The sequence below is a fragment of the Cyprinus carpio genome, chromosome A1, assembly GCF_018340385.1.
Source record: "Cyprinus carpio isolate SPL01 chromosome A1, ASM1834038v1, whole genome shotgun sequence".
Classification (NCBI taxonomy): Eukaryota; Metazoa; Chordata; class Actinopteri; order Cypriniformes; family Cyprinidae; genus Cyprinus; species Cyprinus carpio.
This window is the reverse complement of record NC_056572.1, coordinates 26,028,268-26,055,588: the sequence shown is the minus strand read 5'-3', so window position 1 is coordinate 26,055,588 and position 27,321 is coordinate 26,028,268. Positions and strand designations below refer to the sequence as shown.

The 27,321-nt window shown below is 34.8% G+C and overlaps 1 protein-coding gene across 1 annotated transcript; it reads right to left on the bottom strand.

Annotated features, from left to right (window-relative positions):
- Positions 1–2,008: 2,008 nt before the first annotated feature.
- LOC109054144 (neuromedin-K receptor-like) lies at positions 2,009–27,321 on the bottom strand. The gene is made up of 6 exons (XM_042759805.1): positions 26,813–27,321; positions 24,510–24,661; positions 18,580–18,768; positions 17,609–17,759; positions 5,352–5,548; positions 2,009–3,284 (listed from the first exon to the last, which is right to left on the bottom strand). Exons 1-6 carry the CDS (start codon positions 27,023–27,025, stop codon positions 3,002–3,004), a joined length of 1,185 nt encoding a protein of 394 aa, XP_042615739.1. The 5' UTR covers positions 27,026–27,321; the 3' UTR covers positions 2,009–3,001.

The window sequence follows — 27,321 nt, the reverse complement described above, 5'->3', positions numbered from 1 at the left end:
TTTTTCCTAGAAACTCATCAGTCTGTTTTTTCGAAAGATTAAGGCTCTCCCATGACTACTGTCTTTAAAGAAGAAACCAAATTAGATCTAACCAGGCCAGAATGTGGACGGCCCAATGATCAACAACAAGAGGGCACATACATCAAAGTCTCTAGTTTGAGAAACAGACCCCTCACTGCTGCTCTGCTGGAAGCTTCATTGAACAGTACAAACGAAACACCAGCTTTCCTGGAAGAGTTCGGAAAGAAATGGAAAAAATAAGAAGAAAAGGGTAGAATGAACAAAAGAACTCAAAGACTGGGAGGCTGATTAGAAAACAATATGAGGAGTTGTTTTGTTGTGGAAACTGTGTGATCATAAGGTTGATGAGAAGTCATACTCTATAATCATCACTGTAACATTCAGTTATAGTCTGTGCCAAAGAGTCACTGAGTTGGCAGATAAGCAAATAGTTACACCAGCATTGCTCCCAGAATATGGCTGGCAGTTGCAAAAACGCTACTCAATTCCATTCAAAGTAATGATGTAATGGCAATGAAATCAAACAGACCAGATAAATCACACCAGTTTCAGTCTCAGTGATTTACCTGATACAGGTAAAACAAAAATAGCAATTATTTTTCTTTGCAGAAAATACATCACAAGAAAAAAACAGGCTACATCCAGATACATTTGAAGTTGCATCTTTTTCACTACGTTTTGGCCTTACATCTACACTGAGATGGCATTTTTGTCCAGCTAAAACAAGCCTTTTGTAGACACTCTCCCAAAGTGGATAAATCTGAAAATGCTGTTTTTGCATTGGGAAAAGGAAGTATGGTGACACGTTTAGTCATGTTACACATATTGTACTAATAGACATCTATGTTTATACCGGTTTGTGTCTGTTACATGCTATTCACTTTCACAGCGTTGCTAAATATATGTTACTGTGTACAATCTTCATATTGCATTTATGCAAAGACAACAGAAAATTTAGTAGTTGTATTTGCTGTTATTCAGCAAAACATGAGGGCAATTGTGTTTTTTAACCAGTGGTGACTGATTGCAAGATATATTGGTAATAAACTGATAATGCCAGAAGAAAAGCATGAGAACTTATGCCTGGTCTCTCTGTATTATCTCAGTGAGCTTTTATAACATTTTGCATATGAGCGATTCGATTTCAGAGTGGACGAGAGATATTTCAGCAAATGCATGTGCAAATGGAGAGCATTTTGTAATGAAAGATGTATCCTGATTAGTGCAGACGAAGCCATAGTTATCTTACACCCTGGCTGTGTTCTGGATGGAATACACCAGCATATTTCATATAGTCAGTTGGTCTGATTAATTGGCCGATATTAGGTATCAGTTGTCCACTTAGACGATTAACAGAGGGTTTAAAGCCTTGTCAATGGATAATATACAATTAGCTTTGTTGTTGTTGTTTTACATTATATTAGTTTGTTCTAAATAAGAGTCCATTAAATTTCATTTAAGCATTTAAATTATGTGCCAGCCAGCATTCTATTTGCAAATGTAAAGTTAAAGTTTGTTATACTCTGCCACTCAAAAGTTTCATGTCAGTAATATTTTTTTAAAGAAATTAATACTTTTATTTGGCATGGAGGCATTAAAGTGATCAAAAGTGAGAGTAAGACATTTATAACGTTACAAAAGATTTATATTTCAAATAAATGCTATTCTTTTGAAGTATTCATCAAAGAATCCTGTCAAAACTGTATCACAGTTTCTACAAAATATCAAACAGCATGAATATTTTTAATTGTGATAATAAGAAGAAAAGTTACTTGAGCACCAAAAGAGCATATATGGATTTTGAAGGATCATGTGACACTGAGGACTGGAGTGATTACGACTGAAAATCTGTGATTTGCCATCACTGGAACAATTTTTTGAAACTGAAATAGAAATATAAAACTGAAATATATATATATATATATATATATATATATATATATATATATATATATATATATATATATATATATATAGAAGCGTGCAACATAATTCAAAAAGATCTAGCTCTGTGAATTTTTAACTCAGCATATAGAATCTAGTTATCACAGAAACAAATAAAAATTTGATCAGCAGACCAAAGGAACAACAACAGTGAAAAAAAAAACAGCTCGTTCTTTCATCAACATTGGAAATGAAAGTATGAAATAAAAAGTAATGCACATAGCTTTTTGGAATACAATATCTAACTCAGCACTCTCTGCCAAAAAAGCAAGTCATCCAGTTATTCCATGCAAACAGAAAATTTGCATATACACTGCAGGAGCATTAATATGCTGGTATGCTATTCCATACATCACCTCTGTCTACAACAAGGTCAAATTTCAAAATTGATATTTGCTATGCTATTAAGATGATGTACAATTGTTTTACCATCTCATCAATTACATAAGGTGTTTTAGATTAAATGAGCGAATATGAAGCTAACAAAATTCACTACATGTTTCAGCCAAGCTGCTCGTGTGCTGGCAATGCACCTATTCATTTACCAGCTCAGGATGTAGAATCAGTCTGAACCTTTTCAAACATTAGATATTTTAACAAGAATTGAGCATTCTGGTCCTGGGAGATATCGAAACTTTGGAATTCAGGTAGCATGCTAACCTTGCAAACCATATGATGAAAGACAACAGTACCTGATTGGCATCAAAGGGCAGCCGCTATCTACAATTTCTGCTACGGACAAAGTGCTCTTCAGATGTTGGACAATATTGGACTTTGTGATGATGAATGCTGGGGGTGACTCAAAATTTTTTTTGAAGCAAAGTGCAGTAGACATGCTCCATAAAACACTTTTTTTTAATTACTGTATCAGGATGCTGTTTATGTGCTATATATTAGTATATTCAATTAATGATAGGAAAAAAAATATACAGTCTACTGTTGACTTCTCATCACTCCCTTCCAGTTTTCAGAATGAGGATTCATTAAAACAGCTGTGCTTGATACTTCGGTATGAATCTTACATTAAAGGTCTATCTCAGCAGAATTCCTCCTTCAAGTCGCTCTGCATTACTTCTTTGCTCTTGGTGGGGTTGGAGCAGCCGTTGTGCTGGTGGTTGTGAAGGCTCTTCCTGCCTGGGTGGCTGGTTGGCTCTGAGGGGTCACACACGGCTACGACGGTGGTCTCTATTCGTGAGAGTGTGTACATGCTGCTCTGGCGTGCTACTTTATGCCGCATGGCCCGCAGCTCAAGCTCGTCATAGTCTGACACCCGCACAAACGGGCACCAGCGGAAAACACGTTTAAAGCCGGCCCGAAACCTGAGCACAGACAAAAACATGTACAAAACAAGATGAAAAACTGGACAAATCCATGGGGGAAAACGCAATATTATTTGTACATTTATGCATGATCTGATTTCTTTCACTTGTGATTGCAATTTCATGTAGGTTGCAACTACAAATTTCTCACAGTGTGTCTGAGGTGGAAACAGGCTTTCATTAGAATAACAATGAAAAAAAAATCTTTGCAAATGGCCAAAAGCCATTAAACACAATCATCAATCTGTGACTGCACAGGACAAAGAGAAAACCAGTATTACAGGTTAGATGTCAGAGGCAACTGCCAACATAACAAGTCTATGCACTTTTAATAATCAACAACTGCCAGGTACATTAAATAGCAGCTGTTTTTTCTTTTGCTTCTTCTCATTGTATTTAACTCTTTGATAATGATTTTCTGGTTACTGAATAGCGTATGGTTGCAAATTGTTATGCCCTGGCTGGTACTGGCGTGATTTCAAACTAAGCCAAAAGGGACCTGTAGAAATTAGATGTGGATTATTTATCATCCAGTCTTGCATTTTAGTCATGTATTCCATCTGTGGTGCATTTACATAAAGTCAATTCTATGGCTGTCCCAGTCTGATCAAGTTAATGGTGGATAGGAACGGTTGCCAGGCTACAACTGGTAGAGTGCTCAAAAAAAAAAAAATATGCAGAGCTGTATAAAGGTCATTAGCTACATTTTATGCAGAGCCACATAACAGACTATATTCTATATAGCTCTCCTACTAAGGTACAGTAAGCTTTTAACCAAACCTGAGATAGCCAATTCATGGCAATGATTTAAAAAAAAAAAAAAAATATTTGCACTGTTTATGTTCAAGTGGGCAGACTTACTCTCTTCAATCGTAAATATTATTGTTCTTATTGTTAAATCTTGAATCTAACTGTTACCAATGTAATACTTGTGAGTTTTTTTTTCTTTACAGAGCTTTTCTGGTTATCAGGTTTACTGGCTTTTAAATGGTCATGAGTTGAAAACTAGATATAAACATCTAGTGTTAATCACACTAATCTCATTTACAATGTTTTGTTTCTTTACTTTTTTAACAGTGCACATTTTAATCAAAGCATTCACTTGACAGACTTCTATTGTAAGTATGCTGTAAACATGGCTTTGTCTAGTTTTTAAGAAACTATAGGATGTCAGAATTTTCTTCTGTGGTGATCGATGACACACCAAGGATGATGTCGATAAAGCTTAACTGGTATTGAACCTGGAGCAATCCTTTAATTAAAACCTTGGACAAAATCATTGACTCTAAAGGGCTTCCTAATGGTCCTTGTGCTATTGTCATAGCATTCACGTCTGCATGTCTTATTTTCTGTCGGCTATGCACAGGGAGAATGAAGATTTGTTTTTCTGCTTTGAAATAGTTCACCCCAAAACTTTTTTCCCCCCATTATTTATTCACCCTCGCTTTCATAACCATCTTTTATTACTTTTGGAACAAGAAAGGAAAACTTCTCATGTTCCATGGGGAAAAAATAACAGCATACATGTTTGAAACAACATTAAGACAAGTAAATAAAGATACAATTGTCATTTTTGAGCAAACTCTCCCTTTAATAAGTTTATGTAAATGCACCTCTTCATGTTTTATCTTTGCAGAACAAAGAGAAAACAGTTCAGGGTGGGAAAAAAGTGTTGTGTTATTATTATTAATCAATTAATTATTATTAATTATGTTATTAGTATTAATTAATTCTATGGGAAATTATTTACAGACCATGTGGAACCAATCTTGGGTCTACATTTGTGTTTTCAAAACTCAAAATGTTGAGATTATTGTTAAAAAAGAAAATTCATACTGAGTCAGCTTAAGCCTGTTTCCTGTCCCTGTCCTTCACTGATTATGAATAACACTTTTATTTCAATCATTGATTTATGAGTAATATTTCACAAAAAGAAGATACATCTTAAGTGCTTCCATTACTGCATGATAAGGCCTATTCATGCAACAAACAGAGGGAAAAACACTCATGTTGCTATGACAAAATGCATGTGTGTTATAAATCTCTGTGGCATGCTTGAAGTCTTACCTGCTGTTCAAGCAGCAGTAAATAATGGGGTTGTACATGGTGGAGCTCATGGCAAGCCACATGACTGATAAATAGATCTGCTGAATAAACTTCCATCTAACCAGCTGCTTGTTCAACCCTGTAACGAGGAAATATACATGGTATGGCAGCCAGCAGATGGCAAAGGTCACCACTACGATGATCATCATTTTCACCACCTGGAAAAAGAAAATGAAGGCAAAAGTGAAATATTACATGATAAATGTATCATAACTGATGTGTATTTAATACATCTGAAAGAACTGGATATATATATGCACACATATACTAAATATATATACATATACACTGCCCATCCAAAAAAAAGTCACACACTCTAATATTTAGTTGGACCGCCTTTAGCTTTGATTATGGCACGCATTCGCTGTGACATCATTTCGATAAGCTTCTGCAATGTCACAACATTTATTCTCGTCCAGAGTTGCATTATTTTTTTCACCAGGATCTTGTATTGATGATGGGAGAATCGGACCGCTGTGCAAAGTCTTCTCCAGCACATCCCAAAGATTCTCATTGGGGTAAAGGTCTGACTCTGGACTCTGTGGTGGCCAATCCATGTGTGAAAATGAGGTTGCATTCTCACTGAACCACTCTTTCACAATTTGAGCCCGATGAATCCTTGCATTGTCATCTTGGAATATGCCCGTGCCATCAGGGAAGAAAAAATTAGTGGATGGAATAACCTGGTCATTCAGTATATTCAGGTAGTCAGCTGACCTCATTCTTTGGGCCCATAACATAATCATCCATGCAGTAATTATCCAATGGGAGGACCTTAAATATTTAGTTAAATCTAGGTGGTGAATTTTTTTTGTATGGGCAGTGTATATATATATTTATAGTTAAATATATATATATATATATATATATATATGGATTTACTATACTATTAACATATAAAATGCTATTATTAATAATTCTATTTTTATATTATTACTAAACAAGAGCAGCTCATCATTTCGACATTGTGACTGACCTAATTTCACGCATACAAAAACAAAGAGAACAGTGGAGAAGTAATTATATCACAAACACTTATACGGCTGTGTTTTTATTCATTATGTTAATTCATTAAGACACTGCTTGTCATTCAAATCCCACAGCATCCAGCACACCCAAAAGCACCAAACACTGTCAGGACACCAAAATCTTGGTCATGTCACCAACAAGCTTAGACACTCTGGGCAAGCAATGCATCTGCAGCAAGAATAAAAACCGCAGGCAACACATTTCCGACAGAGCAAGGACACCACATGAGGTCTTCACGGCATAAGTTCTCTGTGGTGTGAAAAATAAAAACAAAAAGAAAAGAAAAAAACCCTGAAAACTGTTGACTAAGTTGTAATTGCCGCAATTCATGTAAAATCATTGTTGTTTCTCATGCAGTTCTCCACTGCTTTTACTGTTCTGCTGTCATTTGTCAAACTGTTGTGTGTAGACTCACTGTGCGGTTCTCATACTGTCAGTTTCATTCGGTCTTCAAAATATCTGCTCTCTCTTCAAGCAAGTGTCCTTCTGCCCCTGCAGGGGCTTCTGCCATAACAAATCCATTTCCCATCCTTCACGAGGTGAATTGTTTCTGTAGCCTAATCACAAAGTCTGATTTGGAGGAGCCTCCTGCTTCACTCCACTAATGAATTTAATTACATTGTCCATGCGATCCCACTGAGACAGCGAGTGGCGCTTTGCACGGGCCTCTTACAATCTGTAGATCACTACAGTGCTCCACCTCAGGAATCAAACTAATGAACAAATGGAAATGTAAATAGTACACTATTCATACATTTTGTCAATGAAATATTAAAGGTAGGGTGGGCAATAACACTTTACAATAAGGTCTCATTTGTTAAAATTAGTTAATGCATTAATTAACATTGAACTAACAATGAACAATATATTTTTACAGCATTTATTAATGTCTTTTAATGCTAGTTAATAAAAACATTCATGTTCATGATACAGTAATTCACAGTACATTATCTAATGTTAGCAGATACAACTTTAAATCGAATTATTGTTCATGAACAATAGTTCATTGTTCAACTACTGAACGTTAACAAATTAAACCTTATTATAAAGTGACTAGTGTATAAAACTAGTGTGGAAAGTTGGACACTTCATGCGCTCAACTGTCGCAGCTTTAATTATGTAGTGAAGTGGGAGGGGCTATCAGACTCCAATTATGAATGACAAAATAACCTTTTATTAGTCATACACTACATGACTGAGTACAGAGCGCATAAGTACATAGTGTATAAGTGCATAGTGCATCATTTGGGATGCAGCTTTAGACTTTCAACCAGCATAACAAAAAAATGTTTTTGAATCAAATCACCTATCCTTTCTTTAATGTTAAAAAGGTCATAATGAGGAATCAGGTATTTCATGAGGGTTTGATCATTAAATACTTTTAGATAATTTCTGCAAGTATACATTCTGAAAGTTTTCAAAAACTGACACAGAAAACTTGACCTATAGTCAGTCATGGAGTCAGCATAATGTAGAATCATATTTCATTCGCAATATCTGGCTTGGTCTTAAAGTCAATTATCACACTGCAAGAGGAACAGCGTAAACACAGACACAGGCTTATGCTCAGACAGAACTGTTGAGTTGTGTACTGCATCCATAAGTTAAAGTTGTTTATATGCACATAAATTGACCTTTTTTACTTAAAAGAAAAGGAATCAAGTTTAATTATTAGTCATGACAATATATTCATGATTTTGTTGCAGAAATATAAAATGAAGCAACATTATGAATATTGTCACGACTTTAATGCACTTTACCTGTAGGCTGTGTCATTATCTTGGACTCATGAGTATGAGAGCGTACAGATGTTTTAAAGGCAGCTTTTTATATATATAAAATGCATAAAAAGTAGATAGAATAGAAACTGATGAGAGAGCTAGTGTTGGAGGGTCAAGTTATTATTATTATTATTATTATCATTATTATTATTTTATAAATAAAGAGAAAACAAGTAGATATGACAGTAAAATAATATAGAATTCTAGTATTAGAGGGACAAGATGATTTTATAATAAATAAAAAGAAAAGTAGATGGAATAGAAATAGAATGGAGAGTGCTAGTATTAAAAGGGTCAAGTTTTTTATAAACCGTATAGTAAATAAAAGAAAACAAATAGCTAGAATAGAAATAGGATAGAGAGTGTTAGTGTTAGAGAGACAAGTTTTTAATAATAAATAAAAAAGTAGATTATCTTATCATTATCTCACAACTCATGAGTATGACATCATACAGATGTTTTAAAAGCAGCTCTGATCGAATAGCAAAAGCAAAGTTAGAATGGATAGAATTAGTTCATTTATCTCAAAAGTACTCAAAAATAATTACAAGTCTAAAAATTAATATTAAATGAAATTTAAATATCATGGAAAAAATATTTCTCTCTCTCACACACACACATATATTGTATATACTGTATATGATTGAAATTTTTCTTTTTCAGAGTAACACTATAGATAAATATAAAGATGAAGTATATTGGCTGTAGAATCAAAAGGAATATTCATATATTTATATTTAACATGTTTTTGTATATGTAGCAGCCAACTCTAACATGTCCACAGCAAATATAAAGCCAGTCCTTCATAAATGAATAACTGTGAAACATAAATCAAAGGAAAGATCAGAGGACTACATAAGGCGTGTTTCACAGACACTCTTTGTTAAAGTTCTGCCATTAATACGTTCAGAAATATTATATAAAATACACACATAATTATGGAATTCAGATTCTTCAAAGAACTCCCATTATGATTTTTCATCAGTATTCCACCCTGTCTCTGTTTTTCCTACAGATGCAATACAAATATTCCCTACATTTTAAATACACAAACAGACATAGTGCCAGATCTACGTTTCAGCAGGAGGTGGAAGTGAGAAGGTTCCTGGGGTAAAAGGAGAGCTTATATTTTTGCCACTCACGCTCACCTTCAAGCCAACATTTCTCTCCTGGTACGTCTCCAGATAGAAGCTTCTGCATTCTGAGAGCTGAAGGAAGCGCACTGCGTTTGTCGCCACAATAGATTATCTCGTTTGTTTTCTCTTATCTCACCCTGCCTCTTCACTTCAGAGATAGAAAGAAGACAAGGGCACTTTCACTAAAATAGAAGTCCTTTTGGTGATTGCCGCTTGAATAGGCACTGGCCAACTGTGGCAAACAGAGATTGGAGATCTTTCTTAAGGTTGTAGAATGAAGAACTGGCAACGGGCTGACATAAAGTACTAATCAATATACTGATATAGATCATAAGAGAGACAGTCCAGAGAGATGACAAAGAAGAGGCACTTGAGAAAAGAAAAAAAAAGATTGTTTCAAAATAGTCTCAGCGGATAAGTGCCTAAAACTTTATAAATTCATTTCAGATTTACTTTACTAGACAAGTGGATTGAGTCACAATGGTCGACTAATAACTGACTAGACTAGTGATTCTCAAATTTGTAGGTGGTAGTCCACTTCAAAAATACACACACACACACACACACACATATTTGCATTTGTGGTTTACAAAATTGTTTAAAATTGTTTGCAATTAAGTGAATTCCCACATCGAACTAGTACTGGGACGGTTTGTAGGACAGAAAACAAAAATACTGCTGGATGAGGTGGATATTTACCTATCAACCACTGTCAACCATTTTTGCTGTTTAGCTGTGAAAGAGAAAAACACATACTATATTTCACATCAGTGGCCTACATTAAAATTACTACATACAGTAATACACGGAACAAACAGCAACACATAGTAACACCCAATAATAAACATCATTACTTGCTGAGGAACTGAACTGCATCCTTTAACAAGCTGACAAATTTGACAGCAGGGTGTTCATTCAGCTCAGACTGTCAGGAAGGCAAATAAACTCACATTAGACTTCAGCAGACACACTCACTTTCATCCTAATCACCAGTATTGATTCAGCAAATGGTTGCTTGACTGAGGAATCATGGTATTTCTTCAGAAACATGTGAACCGAATCCACTTCACCATTTACAATGCAATTATCAGTAACATCACTTCCTCTAATCAGGAGTTAGAAAGAGATCTAGCCAATATCTATTAATAAAACTTAAATCACTGTTGTCAGACTACCCCAATGCACCGGATAAGGCTCATTACATCAATATATGTGTCCAAATTTCTAAAACTTTATACCTCAAACACTGTGCATTATAAACAGCTGATTTAACTTTATGCACTTCACCAAGTATGGTCACAGCATATATTATCTGTATATACTACCCAGACAATGTCCCTCTGTTTAGCAGCACAGTTTGTGTTGCTGTGCAACCTGTATTTAAAGAAATAATTCAGCCAACAATAAACATAGTTATAATTTACTCACACAATGTCCTTCCAAACCCACGTTATTTTCTTGCATTTGTGAAACCCAAAAGGATACTGTAGACAAACTACAAGGAGAGTGGATTGTGATTTACACTGCTATGCTCCAAAGAGGATAAACATACTACCGTTCAGTGGGGGATCAGTAAGATTTGTAATGTTCTTTAAAGAAGTCTCTTATGGTCATCAAGGCTGCGTTTATTTGATCAAAAATACAGAAAAAAAACTGTAGTATTGTAAAATATTATTATAACTTAAAATAACAGTTTTCTATTTTAATATATTTTGCTAAAATAATTTATTCATGTGATGCAAATCTGAATTTTCATCAGCCATCACATTTACTATCAATGTTGGAAACAGTTGTGCTGCTTAATATTTGTTTAGAACTTGTGGTACTTTTTTCAGGATTCTTTGATGAATAAAAAGTTAAAAAGAACAGAATTTATTCAAAATATATATATTTTTTCTAACAATATATGTCTTTACTATCACTTTTTAACATATCCTTGCTGAAAAAAAAAATTACTGACCCTAAATTTTTGAAAGTTAGTGTGTATACTGTCAGAAAACATTTCTACTTTGAATCTTTTGCCGTGTATATATGTAACAAAACATGTTATATGTAAGAAAGCATGAATTTAATCTTTCTCTTTTGTCTTATGTTTGGCTTATAGACAATACAAATCCAATTTAGTCAAAATAAAAGAAATACTAACATAGCTGCATCTTGGTGGAGTCACAGCTTCAAAAAGAAGAAAAGAAACTAAGTTCAGTACCTTCACACATAGACTTTCAAAACAGATCCGGCTGGAAAGAGATGACAGATGACAGAAAGGCTGTGACACTGGCCATTATGGTGCATTCCAGAAAACAGTGCTGGGATCATTTTGAATAGTTATTTAGAAAATGAAGCCTAGCCGAAAACAGCTCCTGTGGAGAAAATGGATCACAATCTGTCAGGGGCTGATTGTGCAGAATATTTGTGCATCTGGCTTGAGTGTCTCACTTTGCACTATTTGCCAGTGATGTGCCGTTTGCTGCAACTGTCCTGGAGACTGTGAAATATCTCATATTCAAGATCAAAGTAACAACAATGATAAACTGTTGTTTGAATTAATTTACTTACAAATCTCCATATCTCAGATGAATGTTAACACATGTATGTCTGTTCCATGTGTGATGCACAGGTGAGCTTTATTGACAGCAACAGCATAAAGGCTCCTCTGATTAGTAAACCATCTAATCAGAATGGATAATCCGATAATTCAATGTCAAATTAAATTCAATAATTTGTTTCCGGAAAAAGGCTAAAAGGAAGAAGAAATTTGATTTGCCTCCACACATATAAATAACAAGTTATCTTTCAGTATCAGGTAAAGAGAGAATAAATAAATAAATATTTAATCAAATATATATAGAAAAGAGTTTTATGTGCAAACAGTTACAATTATGGTCCAGAAGGAGCTTTTGTTCTGATATCCAGTGGTGGAGCCACAAAGCTAATATGGATGGAAATGGATTGTGATAGTATTGTGGCTGAGGCACTTAGCTCTCTGTTTTGGATGAGATAAGCAAAACTTCACAAGTGTGCTTTTGTGATTGCAGTTAACACACTATAGCAGCAATCACTGTCTCCCAGCAGAGCTGGATTGATGCTTTGCGCTCAAAAATTTTGATTATAATTATCCACAGCACGCTCTAGAAACATTAAATAGGTTTTCAACTGAACACTTTCACTTACAGTTTTTAACAAATTCACTTGATCTACAGTGTCAGATAGTAAACACAAATGAGCACAAACAAATACAAATACACACACCAACAGTTACACTTGCTCTTAAAATGTAATTTACTACAGAGCTTCTAACAACATTTATGTAGCCAAATTACCACCTACAACTTCCTGTGTATGCTATGTGAATCATATATTATATATATATATTATATATATATATATATATATGATATATATATATATATATATATATATATATATATATATATATATATATATAATATATATATATATATATATATATACATACATAAGGGGAACATGGTCAAATTGTGAACTAAAAGGTGAAATAAAAATGGTGATATAAAAAAAGTATTTCTCATGGTCGAAGATCAATAGCTGAATGTTTCATTCTATCATTTTCATTGAACCGGAATTGTAAAATAAAACATGACCCACCCCTGAAATACATAACCACACACAACCAACACCTTAGAACCAGAGAAAAACGTGCCGTGAAAACAGAGTGTGGGCAGCCATTGTGACATGATCAGAGCCTCCTAATCCATAACCAACAGAGCAAAACTCACAGGATCACTTTCCTCAGGCTTAGATTAGTGTTAATAACTGAATCTTGCAATCCTAAGGAAGCACTGCCTCGGTAATCCTGAAGGCAGACGTACTGCTTGTGAAGCATTCGACCCATGATGCCTAAATCCTACTGCCTGAAGCATTCAGCTAATATGATAAAATGTGTAGTTTTAATGACTAAGTTTATGTTTAGTAACAATGTGTCCTGCCCCGGATTAAGAAAGATGATGTTAAGGTTAAGAATCTTACTCATTTAGTCAAAGTATAATATATTCCTTATAATGCAATTGATTTTGCAACCACTTTGGTACTTGTAACCCTACTCAGTAAAATTTTCAACCAAAGACGCAAAGTATTATGCCACTTTCTTTAGTCTCTATAGTTATTTTTGAAACCCATGTAAAAATGAAAGTCTTATTCTCCTTTACAATATAAAATAATGTTGATTAACTTTCAGAAAACACACAATTTCAGTGTTTGACAGTATTTTGCAAACATTTCATAAAGGAGAGAAGAAACAGGTGTTGCTTCATCATAATATAGAATAGAACATTAGCAAGATTATCTGAAGTGCATGATTGGGAACATTACCGGGAAGGTTTTCCACAATTAGATTACAAAGAACAGCACAGGCTTCAATCTGAAAGTACATTACATAAAAATGATGTTCTTTTAACATCTCCACTCCAATGCTGCAAATTTTGTGCACCATTCATTCATGTTAAAAAAAAATAGCTTGCTTTTTCTGGTTTGTCAATGGCTACACAAAACCCTCAAATAGGTGCGTATTGGTCACCCACCAGCTTCTCAAATCTTCTCAAAGAGTTACTTTTCAACTGACAATGAAAGTAAAAATGGCCCCAGACTTAATTGATGGTCTTCTAAAGGCTGAAAAAGATGTTCATGCTTCTGGGTTCCCATAATCACCTTTACACCTCACATAAATTGGGAGCATATGGAACGCACAAGAGCTAACCAGCTCTAAATACACATATTCGGCATGCCAGCCACTAATGGAAGGAAGGTACATGACCAGCTGGCAGCCGTAGAGTGCGAGCAAGATATAGCGCTGATCGAAAGAGAGAGCCAGCACAATCGCTGCAGCCGTTAATGAAACATATAACCGGCAGGCTGAGCTCTGAATGCTATTGATTGGAATGTATAATATATATAACACCTTTTGAACCAGTGAACAGCTCTAGGACTGAGTGAGCCTCGTCAAAGCCCTTACAATGGCTTGCAAGACCAGATTTTGCTTGAATGCATGTTCTCTGTTGAGCTGCAATATTGTGTACACTAGGGAAAACTTCATTTAAAAACATCTTAAATAGCTTATCAGTTGAGTATGTCACATCATTCCACTTAATGGGCCATCTGGCTATATTTAACTGATTTCTCCACTGGCTGCACTTAGAAGTGCCCACAGGATTCTCATCCATGATACACAAAAGACTACATCAAGGTGGCACTAATGTATTTAAAAAAGAATCACAACCTCGAGACAGAAGGTATCACACACTCCAGATCTGATTGTTGATTCTGTTGCAAATCGGAGAGAAAATAGAGCTGCGCTCATTAAAACAACAGCAAATGTACAAAGCAAAGTCACTCAGAGCCGCTTCTCATATCAGTTCACATTAATTAGTTACCACCCTACTAGAAAAGAAACCATAATGCAATCTATTTGTTTTTCACTGAATTCAGTACATACTGTGAAAGAACAGGAAATTGGAAGCAGACCTAAGATTTTGAGTTTTTTTAGTCCAACCCCATTTTTCCCCTCCTCCTGATCGGGAGCTTTTGATGACTTTTTCTTGATTGGTTTAACATTAGCTAAGTCAGAGAGTGCTATAGATCAACCATACTAATTTGTTAAGTGTTTTTCTGTGCAAATGCCCCAAGCTGACCACTACCGTGTCAAGGTTATCAAGGAAAATCTATTGCATTCAGTGCTAAGAACATGTCAATAAATGCCTCATGCCCTATCAAAGGGAATTTTATCTAATTTCTTCAAGCACAAGATTTTCCAATTGAAATGAGTAATGAAGATCTGAGCATTTAATTTGAAATCTAAAAAGTTAACATAAAAAACCTAAATCATTAAACATAACTGGACAAAAACGAATGTAAAATATACTTATTTTCTCTTGAAAATTATTTTCTTTAAGAAGAGTTTGCCTTTCATTAACAAGCACTACAGAGAAATGAGACACACTGGTTTAACACTTTAAGTACAGAGTTTAAAAGCATACATAACAGTCCACTCTTCTTTGAATGTATTTTTTTTATGTCAACATATCATATGAAATCATAATCTACAGTATGACATAGATTGCCCTATATCACAAGTGAAATTGCCATATATGCTATCTAAAAAATATATAAGCTTATAACATGAAACAAAAAAATCCCCATTTATATTTTTATGTTCTAGATTTCATATCTATATGATGATTTTTTATAAGATATTACAGTATATGTAACTGCCATATATGGCAACAATATTTTTATAGCATTAATATGTCATAATTGTCAAAAAATGTATTATATTTACATGTACATAAACATAGTATGGCCTAGATATATATGTTAATATATGAAATTGTTCTAATTTTTAATAGGTTTCATATTTCATGATAGAGCTGTCAATTTGTTAATCTACTTAATTTAATATAATAATCATGAATCTTTAAACACATTTAATTAATACCCCTGACCTGTACTACATGCGACACGCCTACCAAATCACATCTAACTAAGGCAGGTGGCACAGACTAAGTAGAGGTGTTCACACAGAGAGCCATCTTGCATTTAAAACAGCTGGACGGAGTGCAACGGCCAAAGGCTTCTGTCTAGCTTGTTTACAGTACACAGACAAACAAACAAGGTGTGGAGTGGACTGTAGATTTATTCTTGATTTGTTTGTTTTTGATGTTGATGTATGTAAAATTATAAGGAAATAAAACAAGTAATTTATTGATTTTTTTTTATCCAGTTCAACTCAGTGGTCACCAAAACTGTTTGATTACCAACATTCTTCAAAATATACTTTGTGCTCCTCCGAGAAAAAAAAGTCATACAGGTTTGGAACAACATTAAGCAGAACCAATGATGACAAAACTTTCATTTTCTGAAACTCTCTTTAATAAATGTGAGAACTTGTGATTAATGTGATCAGTTATTCAGCATATCATGTAATTACTGTAATTAGTTTACTTTAATTGATTGACACCCCTAATAAAAAATAAATGATCGGATAAAACAATCAAATAAGTGCAACTAAACTCATGCTGGCTTGGTTTATATTCAATAAAATCTAATAGCTGGATTTTGGGCTAAAAAAAAAAACCTTTTAAAAAGGTTAAACACTTTTGATATGGGTTGATGTCCACTAACTGACATCCACTAAACGTTGAACTCACTGCAGAGTTTTGCGATTTGATCAAAATCCGCAGGAGGTCTGCCTAACAATGATTGACAGGCCAGATTCAGCCTGCGGGCTGACAGTTGCTTCTATAATCTCCATAGCAGGAGCAAATATTAACATTTAATTAGTTTGACAAACATCCAGTCCATTTTTCCTTCACCATGGCTAGCAGTATGTGTGTACGAAAAATCAAAACCAACTAAAAGACAGCTCTGTCTGGGTTTATCACTGTCTGCATCTCTTTATCTATCCTTCCCTTCCATCGACTTCCTCTTACACGTGATCTAAATGACCTGTCAGTCTATCCATCCCTTTCCATTTTCTTTAAAGAACTTCCTTCTCTAATATCGTATTGATCCCACATGTAATGACCCATTAAATGTGAGTGTGCGGTGTGTTTACTCTGATGTTTGTGTGTATTCTGGTCATTCCATCAGTCGAACAACAAAATTACTTTACATCTGTGTTCTACATCCAGGAACCTGGGATTAGTATTGGATGACCACTTAAATTTCACATAGTCTTACAGGTTCGTAATATTACAACATCTCTCAATTCTCTTTAACTAATCTGCATTTGTACTTCTGCTCCAGCTCAAAGGTTCTGCTGAGACGATGTGTTATCTCTTAGTCAATCTAAGACAGTGGTTCTAAATTCTAGTTCTCGCGACCCCCCGCTCTGCACATTTTTGTATGGATCTCTTATCACTTCAGGCGTTTGTTCTATTCAACCATAAGTGCCCTGTGAAGTGCATTAAAGTTTGTGAGATGTGAATTTAAATTGTATTTATTTACAGAGGTATATTATGTCACACTTCACTCTAAGTTTCGTCTGTGTGTGAAGATGTTGCAGGCTGTGGCATAGCGCTAATCCGTGAATGAATGTTCCGAAGTGAAGTAAACTTCAATGGATTTCCCATGCTCAGGGAGTAGGGAGCATTGAACACTGTGTAGGGACCATGTCAATCAGGGCACAGTTTATGCATTGAATCAAGTGTTTTAAATAAGAGAGACAAAATATGGAGAGCAGGGGGTCGCGAGGACTGGAATTGAGAACCGCTGATCGTGAACAAGAACGTGAACTGCTTACCTTCCTTTTGGCTCGCAGTTGGCCCTGATAGTTGTCTGATGAGTTTCCAGGAATCTCTCCTCCCCAAAGCGTCAACCCGACAATAGTGTAGGTAATTCCCATGACCACCAGGGGCAGAACATACACCAGCAATGCCACTATAATATGATACCTGTAACCAGAGAGAGAGAAATTTAGCGCCTGTGTTGCCAATGAAGACACAGTTCTTAGACAAATAGTGGAGTCACTAACATCACTTACAAACTGTGTGAATCTTTTTTTTTTTTTTGAATGCTTCTTATCAGACTGTATTTAACTCCAAGAGATCTTGGGAAAAGCTCAGTGTTGCCCAAAATATCAAAATTGTGACACAAATACCAGAGTGTGACTTCAGATTTATTCACATTTTCAGTCTTGCATCCAACCTCACAGTTGTACAATAACTTTAAGAATAATGCATTCTCAAACTGGACTGGTGTGCAATCAAAACACTTGTGAATGCTGAAACTCTCACTATTTCCATATATTGGCTGAGGTGTCGAGTAAAAAAAAATTGTGGTATTGTGGTCGTTAATAACAATAGTTGTCTCTATATTATTCTTAATATTATTAACAACAACAACAACAACAGCAACAGTAATACAAATTAATAATAAAACCAATAATACTAATAATTATAACAATAGCTGTTAATGATAATTATAATAATAATAATAATAATAATAATAATACTAGTCGTTGATGGTGATGTTAATAATTATTATAAATATTATTATAATTAGTAGTAATAGTAGTAGTGATATTAACAACTATTTTTGTAATTATTAGTATTAGGATTACTGTTGTTGTTGTTAATAACAACAACAACAATAATAATAATAATAATAATAATAATAAAACACCTTTCATTCAAGATTGTACCTCAAAGTACTTTACAAATAAAATGTGAGAAAAGGAAGAAAATTGTGCATGCATATTTAAAGAACTCTCACATGAAAGGGTCCTCTGAAGGTCTCGGCCAGGCAACGTAGCAGAGGGTCCGCTTGGGTAATTTTTTGATGGTTGAAAAGAAACACAGAGGAAAGGCCAAAACCACAGCCAGCATCCAAATACACACAATGATCACCTTAGTGGCTGTGGCTGAGAGTCGTGGTTTCAGGGGATGGATGATAGCCATGTACCTGTGCAACAGAAACAGATGACTGTTCAGTCTCACACCTCAGATATAGTCTGAAAGATTCAAATAACATCAATATGATAAACATCAAAGACACGCCACAGTTGGGCAATTTTCAATTTGCAGGTTGTGTAATAATCTAATAGCTGATTGATAATGGGTCACATCAAAGAGACCATTCATATCTGTTGCTGCTGTAGGTTTGAGCTAAATCTTTTTCTCGATTGCTATGCAAGAATTCAACCTGCCAAGCAAATACAATTTTTCAGAACTGAACAGTAATAAGAAGAACTGAACTTTCACTCCAATTATTAATTTCAACTACATGGAAACACTGATCAATCATATGTCATTGATTACTTCTGAACTCTGGACCATAATGTGAGGCTAAGCCTCTGTGGTTAACATATTCAAAATCATTCAAGAGTGATGATAAGCCATTTGCTTTGTTAACGAGTCACTCTTGTAAGCAGAGAATGGCTTATTAGAAAACCAATTATACTCTTGGGGAGAGAAGGTTATTTCGGGATGTGGACTGCATGGATGTCAAAGCACTTATGTAGGCATCTTGGATGAACAACAGGAAAGACGACGGAAGGGTACACTGTGTATTAGTTATAATAGTCATGAATATAAATCTCAGCATGTATCTAGTAAACATTCACAGATGTAGATTAATTAATATACTGCAATTAAAAACAACTCATTATGATGTGATGTGTTAAGTTGCCACATTCATACAAGCCAACACATTTTATGGATACAGTACAATTTGTCATCCCATTAAAGAAACTTTATCCTGTTTTTATCAAATAAATAAATAAATAAATAAATACATTTGCCTTTATTTGATGCTTGAAATGTTTAATCAGCCACGGCTGAGCAGCATCTTAATTTAAGCTATACATACATACAGCAGACCAATTCAGCTATTTTAGAATTTCAAGCCCTATTTTGTACTCCATTCATGTAAAATCAGTCAGCTAAATAACACTGCATTAAAGTGTAATGCCACTGATGACAAAATGTTTGAACTGACATTGAACCTAATGGCCTCCACTATTCTTTAAAAATGTTGCACATAACAATTTCATTAAAGTTTCATAAACCAACAGAATGAGGATTTGTTAGCAATGCCATCTCTCTGACGGTAAAATTAAACATTTATCGTACTGAAAATACTGTCTGGGCAAGTGGTGTCAGCACAAATCTCACACTTTCCTCCAAATGCAGCAGTGCAAGCACACTGACCCACTGCAAATTCCTGCAGACATCACAGTTGCTCTCTATATAAGAGTAGTGACTGCCTACCAGCAAAACAACAGTAACAGCAAATGTAGGTTGTGAAATATGAAGCCTGAAGCCATGAGCACTATGTGACATTTTGTGCACAGGAAATAACTAGAACACTGAATCTGGTTTCTCTTATTTGTTATAATTTCCCTGCAGTAACTACGCCTTGGTTGCTAATGTATACTGGTCCCAAAAAACAACATAGTTTCCTCTATATTAAATGGGTTATTTCACACATTTTGTTTTTATACGCCAAGGTCCACTTAATATTATTAGTGAAGAATTTGGGGCATAATTAGTCATAATGTAGCTTTTTATGAGCATATTCCATTTTTCATCCTTCAGTATCAAATATCTTTGTAAAGCCTGCAAAATATCAGAAAATCTGAAAATTACCTAAACTGAATTGTGCAGGACAGACTGTTACGATTGAAATTATTAGGGACCTTTTGCAGTTTAGTTTCAATAAATGATATGAAGTTTTCATAGTAGTTTGGATTTGGATTTAATTAGAAACTCAATGAAAGTTTGTTTTGCCAATGAAAGGACCATTTTAATTAAATTAATTTACTTCTGCTTTTACAGTATTAAAAAATATAAAAGCCTTGTCAATGGTTACATCCTCAAAACAACTCCACTTTTTAGAATAAATCAGTATTATTTCAGGACTGTAATGCAAAAGTGATTCAGCTCATCAATTTCCAACTCATCTTTTAAGCATATTTCATCTTATACCGAAAACATGCTAAAAATGTTGGCTGAATAATAGCTTAACTTGATTTTAGAGTGATCTAAATTCATATTAATAAGTATTATACCTGAATAACCTGACATTTAACTAGAAGCCATAGTTGAAGTCAACCTGTGATAGAAACCCAAGCTTCAGGCCATGAGCTTCAGGTATCAGTCTTAAATGGAATAAAACGTTATGTTGCTTCTATTATTTTTACTAGTGCAAAGTGGCAACTTGCTCTCTGACATGAGCTCCACTGACAGGACACAGAAAAATCATGTGCCATTTTTGACATTAGAGTGGTGCCTGTCAAATATACAGCTACAGTATCTAGCTCTTGGACTAAATGCACAGCATTGCACTCTGAAATTTCATCTTTCACTAGCTGCAGAATGCATAACGCTCATAATTCAATAGCATCAAAAATAATTTACCTAAGCATGTACCCAAATATGCTGACATATGCACACTGTGCCAAACTAATCGCTCATATCTGGAAAGGTTACTGATGAAGTTCAAAAGTCCCATTTAAACTGCATTATTTTTACATTATTTTGTGAGATTAAAGTCTGTCTAATCAGAGGACAAATAATGAAATATCAGCAGGGTGCTGAGAGGAAAAGGAAGATAAAAAAGGCTCAGCATGACATCTTAAAGGGGTGAGAGGATCTTCCTAAAAAGAAGATACAAAAACATTTACAAAAATGAAACTAAACAAAAATACTTAAATTCAGCAAAAACACATTAAACTGACCAAAAGAAACATTAAAGATGATTGTTACAAAAAAAAATCTGTTTTAATAAATGCTGTTGAATAAAATAAAAAAAATAAAAAAATAAAATAAATGCTGTTGAATAATTACAGTTGGAAAAAAATTACGTATTTTTTAGCAAGCATGTAACCTCCTATATTAATGATTTTAAAAAGCATTTTGGAAATCTTTGGTAATTTTCCATAGAAATGTTATGTTTTTACATTTATGTATATGTTATAGCGCCACCTATAGTCCGATCTCCATACATTGCCTGCTTGTTTGAAATTATATGTTTCATGAGCTTACCTTAATTCCTTAAGTTTTCATTTAGGATTTAGGGTTTTGGGTATATTTGGCAACGTCCATTTTTAAATGACCCTGTTATAGCTGGCCAAAGTGTAAAGTTAAACCTTTTTTTTTTTTTTGATAATTATTGACCTAGAGAGTCCAGAGAAATGCTCTGCAGTGGATTTGTTGAGGTTGAGCGAAACACCTAGGACTAGGTTTTTCAAAAAATCTAAAATAGCCGAAAATTTCACTGATCGAATCTGTCATGTAGCGTTTTGTTAGTCTTGACCCAAGGATGCCCATGATCTCCCATGAGTGTCTGACAAGCGCTTTAGCTATTATGAGAGATTTCGTACTTTTGATTGCTGTAGCGCCCCCGTCAGGCCGATTGGGGTGAGCCTTGGTGATGTTGTAGACGGGGTGTCTACCATCATCCCTCAAAGTTTTTTTTTTTACTGATGTTTTTACTGAAATCCTTTTAAATCATCCTATCACTGTACTTTACTCTGAGTACTCTAAAACTACTCTACTGTAAAGTACTTTACAGTACTGGGGTGGAACCCTTTTGAAAGGGTTCCACCCCAGTGACAATTTTGCACATTCTCCTGTGAGTGCAAACATAGTATGCATCCTAAAGACTTGGGTGGGGAAAAAAAACTTGCAACTTGTAAACTTGTAACTCAAAAGTTCCAATGCAGTGCTTGAGGCAAAATAACTTGACTCAGACAGCACTGAGACTCTCTGAAATATTCAGCATTCAGTACCTTGCAGCTTCTATCCTACAGATCTCCTGTCAGTTGCACTCATTCATATTAGTTTGGATTCTTCTTTTAAAATCTCAATTTAAAAAAATCTGCATCTGATTAGACATAAAAAAAAAACAAAAAAAGAATCAAGATCAATGAGCGCTAGACATAGAAGCACTAGCTCTCTGGAAGCACTAAATGCAAACTATTTGTCTATCTGTGTTGACTGTCAACTGTTCAGAGAGAGAAAATTAATTTACTATTGAATTGGTGTGGATTCATTTCACTATAAATATGTTCAGGGCAGGCCAAATTAAATTTATGATACACAGTCAAAAACTTTCAAACCTTGAAGAATGATCAGTGTAGGAAGAGAAGCATGACAGTGTAATATTGTGAATGTGGAGGCTAATTGCTTTGAAGCTACTTGATAAGCACAATTTTATGTCTCTAGGAAGCACTTATTAGTGATCTCACATGGCAGCCCCCATGAGCGATTACTCTGTAAAATGAAACTTTTATTAGGTTGCTGTTCATGATTTTTAACATTTTTAAAAGTAATAATCATTAATAATCTGAGTTATTCTTTATTGTGACAAATTCTCAATTGCTTGCCAACCTTACTTTCTAAAGAATACTACTGATCTATCATCAAAATTGACTCACTGATTTTGATCTTTTCAATTCAGGCTAAGAACTATACATTAAATTATACTTGTGATACTTTTGCTTTCAATTGCACTGTGTGATTTCCAGGAACAGAATGAATGTGCATCTGCACCCGCAAAGGCGCCCCCTGAAGGTAGAGCTCAACGATCCACAATCATTGTGCAGCCATTCATTTCAACTCAAGCATTCTGCTATGAGTAGGAAGGACTGCCTGAAGCAATTTTTCCATTAACAAAAATGACAGACGCATGGAGCACAAAAAACAAACTAATATCAGCATATCAGCATCACACACGAATAATGGTTTAAATCAATCTTAACCGAATCTGTAAAATATATCCAAATCCATATCAAAGGACAGATTATAAGTACACATAGAACTCTTTTGAACAAACAAAATGGACAAAGCATAATAACTGGCTTTGTAAGGAAATCATATACTGTGATATTAATTAAATTACATGCCAATAAATTTGCAATAAATATAAAAACACAGAATATCTTCTATGACGTTTTCAATTTATGAATTATATATTATATTATTATTTATTATTTAATGTATTTATTATACATAATGATTATTACCATTGTTTTATGTAAAAAAAATATGTTTGAGTTTTTTATTTATTTATTTTTATTTATTTATTCATAAAGCAGTAAAGCAAATTAGTTTTAAATATTCTTAATATCTGAAGAATTGTTGTCTGCCAAATCAAAGTCAATGCCTGCGTCCCAATGTGCATACTATCCACCCTATCTGCCCTAAACAGTATTGATAATTAGTAATATCACATAGAATTTAGGATGGATAGTATGCACATTGGGACGAATGCAGTGTGAATTAATCAACATAGAAGCCATTTTGACGTCATGTGACAAAAAAGCAGAGAGCATCTTCAATTCGACTATTCAAAAAAAAAACGTACAAATAATGTACATATAAATATATTTATAATATTTTAATCGATGCTAAACTACATTTTAGTTTAGATTTTATTTTAAAATTTAGTTTAGAAAAATTTTTTTTCTACGTTTTTCATTTATTAATTTATTTTGTTTATTTATTTAATTAATATAAATATTTATAAAGATTGCATTTCTAAAAACAGCAACAAAAAAGTTTAAGCCCATTGCGATTGTGTTGCAGGGTTTCGAGTATCTGATCCTGCACTTTCAACACTGAATGAATGAAAGCATGCATTAAACACGACAACCATCGAGTTCTCACAATGATTTAACGTTATCTTCACATGTACTCTACCTGTCGACTGCGATTGCGCTCATGGAGTAAATGCTTGCAAACACAGAGGTGACGGGGAAAAAGTTGTGAAATTTACAGTAGGCTTCTCCAAAATACCAGTCACCGTGCGTGGCATAAACAAAATTAATCAAAGTGTTGAAGGCGGCCATCCAGTGCCGGCGCTGTGGTGGGGCATTCGAGGGCCGTGCCCCCCCTAGCGGTCATTGATGCCCCTCCTACAGGCCATGGCGTGGCCCAAAAAAAAATCCCTTTTAGTTATTATTTTAATATTAAATGTTCAAACTGTAACTTAAAGTAAATAAAATAAAAATAATGGGAAAATGCATAATTTTGGTTGCTCATGGCACGTTACTAGGCTTCGTCATGGTGAATGCTTATTGGTCGCCGAGTAAACTTGTTACATTTGATTTGCAGCGCGCGCGCAAAATCCATTTCTAGTTGAAGAACAGTTTTGTCCGTCTATATTATAGACATTGTTAGCAGCTAAATAATAAAAAAAAACAAAAAAAAAACAGGTGAATTGTTGATGAATGTTTGTGGGTTCTAACTGCATTTGTGTTTTATACTTGGCCTGTCTGTAAAGATATACGGGCTTATGTCATTTCTGCTTGGTGCGTGCATAAACTGTTGGGAGGTGTGTAACCCAGGTTAAAACCAAGTATTAGCATAAAGTAATAGCAGAAAAACACATTTATTTTTGTCCTTTATTTATTTTGTTTAGAAAATGAGTCCTTTAGAGTATTTAAAGTCCTTGAAACCCTAAGAAAAAACGGTGTTTAAAGAAATTATTTTATTTGTTGAAGCACACTTTGTATTTTCTGTATTTTATTTTTTTCCATTTCCTGTATTTTAATTTCTTTTATCTATTTCTCAAGTTCTACAGAATTTGCATTCTACGCAATCAAAAACTACAAAATCAGTTAAACCTTATACCCTGTGTGAGTGGCTCATTATTGTTGTGACATCCTTATTCTCTGCAGGCGAATTTTAGTCTTCTGTTGGTCCATACGCAGACATTTGTGTGATGATGTGCAACTCGTTTTATTAAGAAAAAAAGCCTTAAGTTTTCAGAAACATCTATACGAAAACACTTTGTCTGATGGGGACATTTTTTTTGCCGGTTTTTCAAAGCTTCAAACTGATTCAGTGTTTTATTTTTGTCGTCGTAATTTGTAAATTATTTAAGTATAAAAATATATAGCTATTCATTGTAGGCCAATTTTATGTTTTTTATTTAGCCCTATATTATATTTATATGTATTATTTTCTGTCCTGTTCTGTTGTTTAGGCTATCTTTCTGGGCCGGGTTTCCCTCGATGTAGCCTAGCCTATCTTAGCTCGCTTAAAAGCGCTCTCTACGTGCAAGGTTATAAACGTTAGCCGCAATTCCTCGTGCGTTTCCCAAAAATGTACATTTTCCCAAAAATGTAGGCTACTGAACTCATAGAACGCGAGAATGAGTCGCTGTCCATTCGCTGACGTGCTGAACTAGGCTATACTAACCTTATATTGAATCGTATTCTGAACGTTTAACCTAAACAATCGTCATCTGTTGTGTATTAGGAATCAAGACACAAAACAAAAAAACATTTTGTGTTGTAATATAATAAAAATTATATAATGACATTCTATATAGATAGATCATTGGAGCAAACATTATAGGGTAGAATGTCATTCTATATAGATCATTGGAACCGTATCCGGTCGGCAAAACAGCAAATTTCAGCGCTGTCTTCTGTTCCTCTTTTAGATAAAACCCCAAGTCTAAAGGCCCGTTCACACCAAGGACGATAACTATAAAGATAACGATAAAGATAGAGTTCTAAAAATCGTTTTCAGTATTAAAGAACAGCAGCGTCCACACCACAACTATAACGATAAAGACAAAGAAAAACGATATCGTTGGAATCACTTTCAAAAACGATTTTTTTTCCAGCTGATGAACGATAAAAAAAATTGACAGCCCAATCAGAATCCATCCTGTTGTAAACGCGCTCGAGAAATTAAAGCGCCAGACGAGCGTGCGCTTAGAATAAACAGAAGATATCGTTCGCTGGTGTGGACGCTAATATCGTTATCTTTATAGTCATCGTTCTTTGTGTGAACGGGCCTTAAATCTTTTCATTGTCATTCTATATAGATCTTTCAGATTTAGGTCTGGATTTCCATGCTACTATGATGTTGCCAATGCGTCAAAAAAATATTTATCAAACGACAGTGCCCCCCCGATTATCAACCGCTAGTGACCCCTGCCGATGATGTAGATCTGCTCTGACGCCGACTCTGCTGCCCCTCCAGTAGATCTGCTCTGACGCCGACTCTGCGAGAAAGTAATTGGTGACGGTTCGCATCCGTTTGTGAGCCAGAATGATCCACATGACGATCAGATTCCCGAACACCGCGATCGCCAGGATTGAGCTATACGCCACAGACCAGAGCGCGACGCGCCACGGCGGCTGCACGAACTGATTTGTAAAGTTCCCCGTTGGGTTAGATCCGTTCTGTGGCGGTGCCATGGCGAAAATATCAAGAAATCTTCAGATATAAAATATCTCAAGGGGACTGGAGACCGCGCGCGATGCTCTCTGTTCCAAACGCGCGCGAGAGTCTTTTGCTCAAGCGGAAAACGGCAACATGTCACTTATAAATGGTCGATCTGGTGGGAATCGATGCAAAATGAACCGAATAAAGAATTATGTAGTCTCTGGTATCATTAATTAAATTGCGTTTAAGTTATAAAATGCGCGCGCGATTGTCTTTTGACTCCTGTTGAACGCAGCCACGAGCGCAATACACTCTGTAGTCAGATGCA

What these genes read in the sequence shown, in the direction of transcription:
- LOC109054144 (XM_042759805.1), bottom strand. Translation starts at nt 27,025, where the DNA reads ATGGCACCGCCACAGAACGGATCTAACCCAACGGGGAACTTTACAAAT. An exon ending in CAGAGTCGGCGTCAGAGCAG is followed by an intron (nt 24,662 to 26,812) that starts ATCTACTGGAGG and finishes CAGCGCCGGCAC; the next exon opens with TGGATGGCCGCCTTCAACAC. An exon ending in AACTGCGAGCCAAAAGGAAG is followed by an intron (nt 5,549 to 17,608) that starts GTAAGCAGTTCA and finishes TTCTTTTTCCAG; the next exon opens with GTGGTGAAAATGATGATCAT.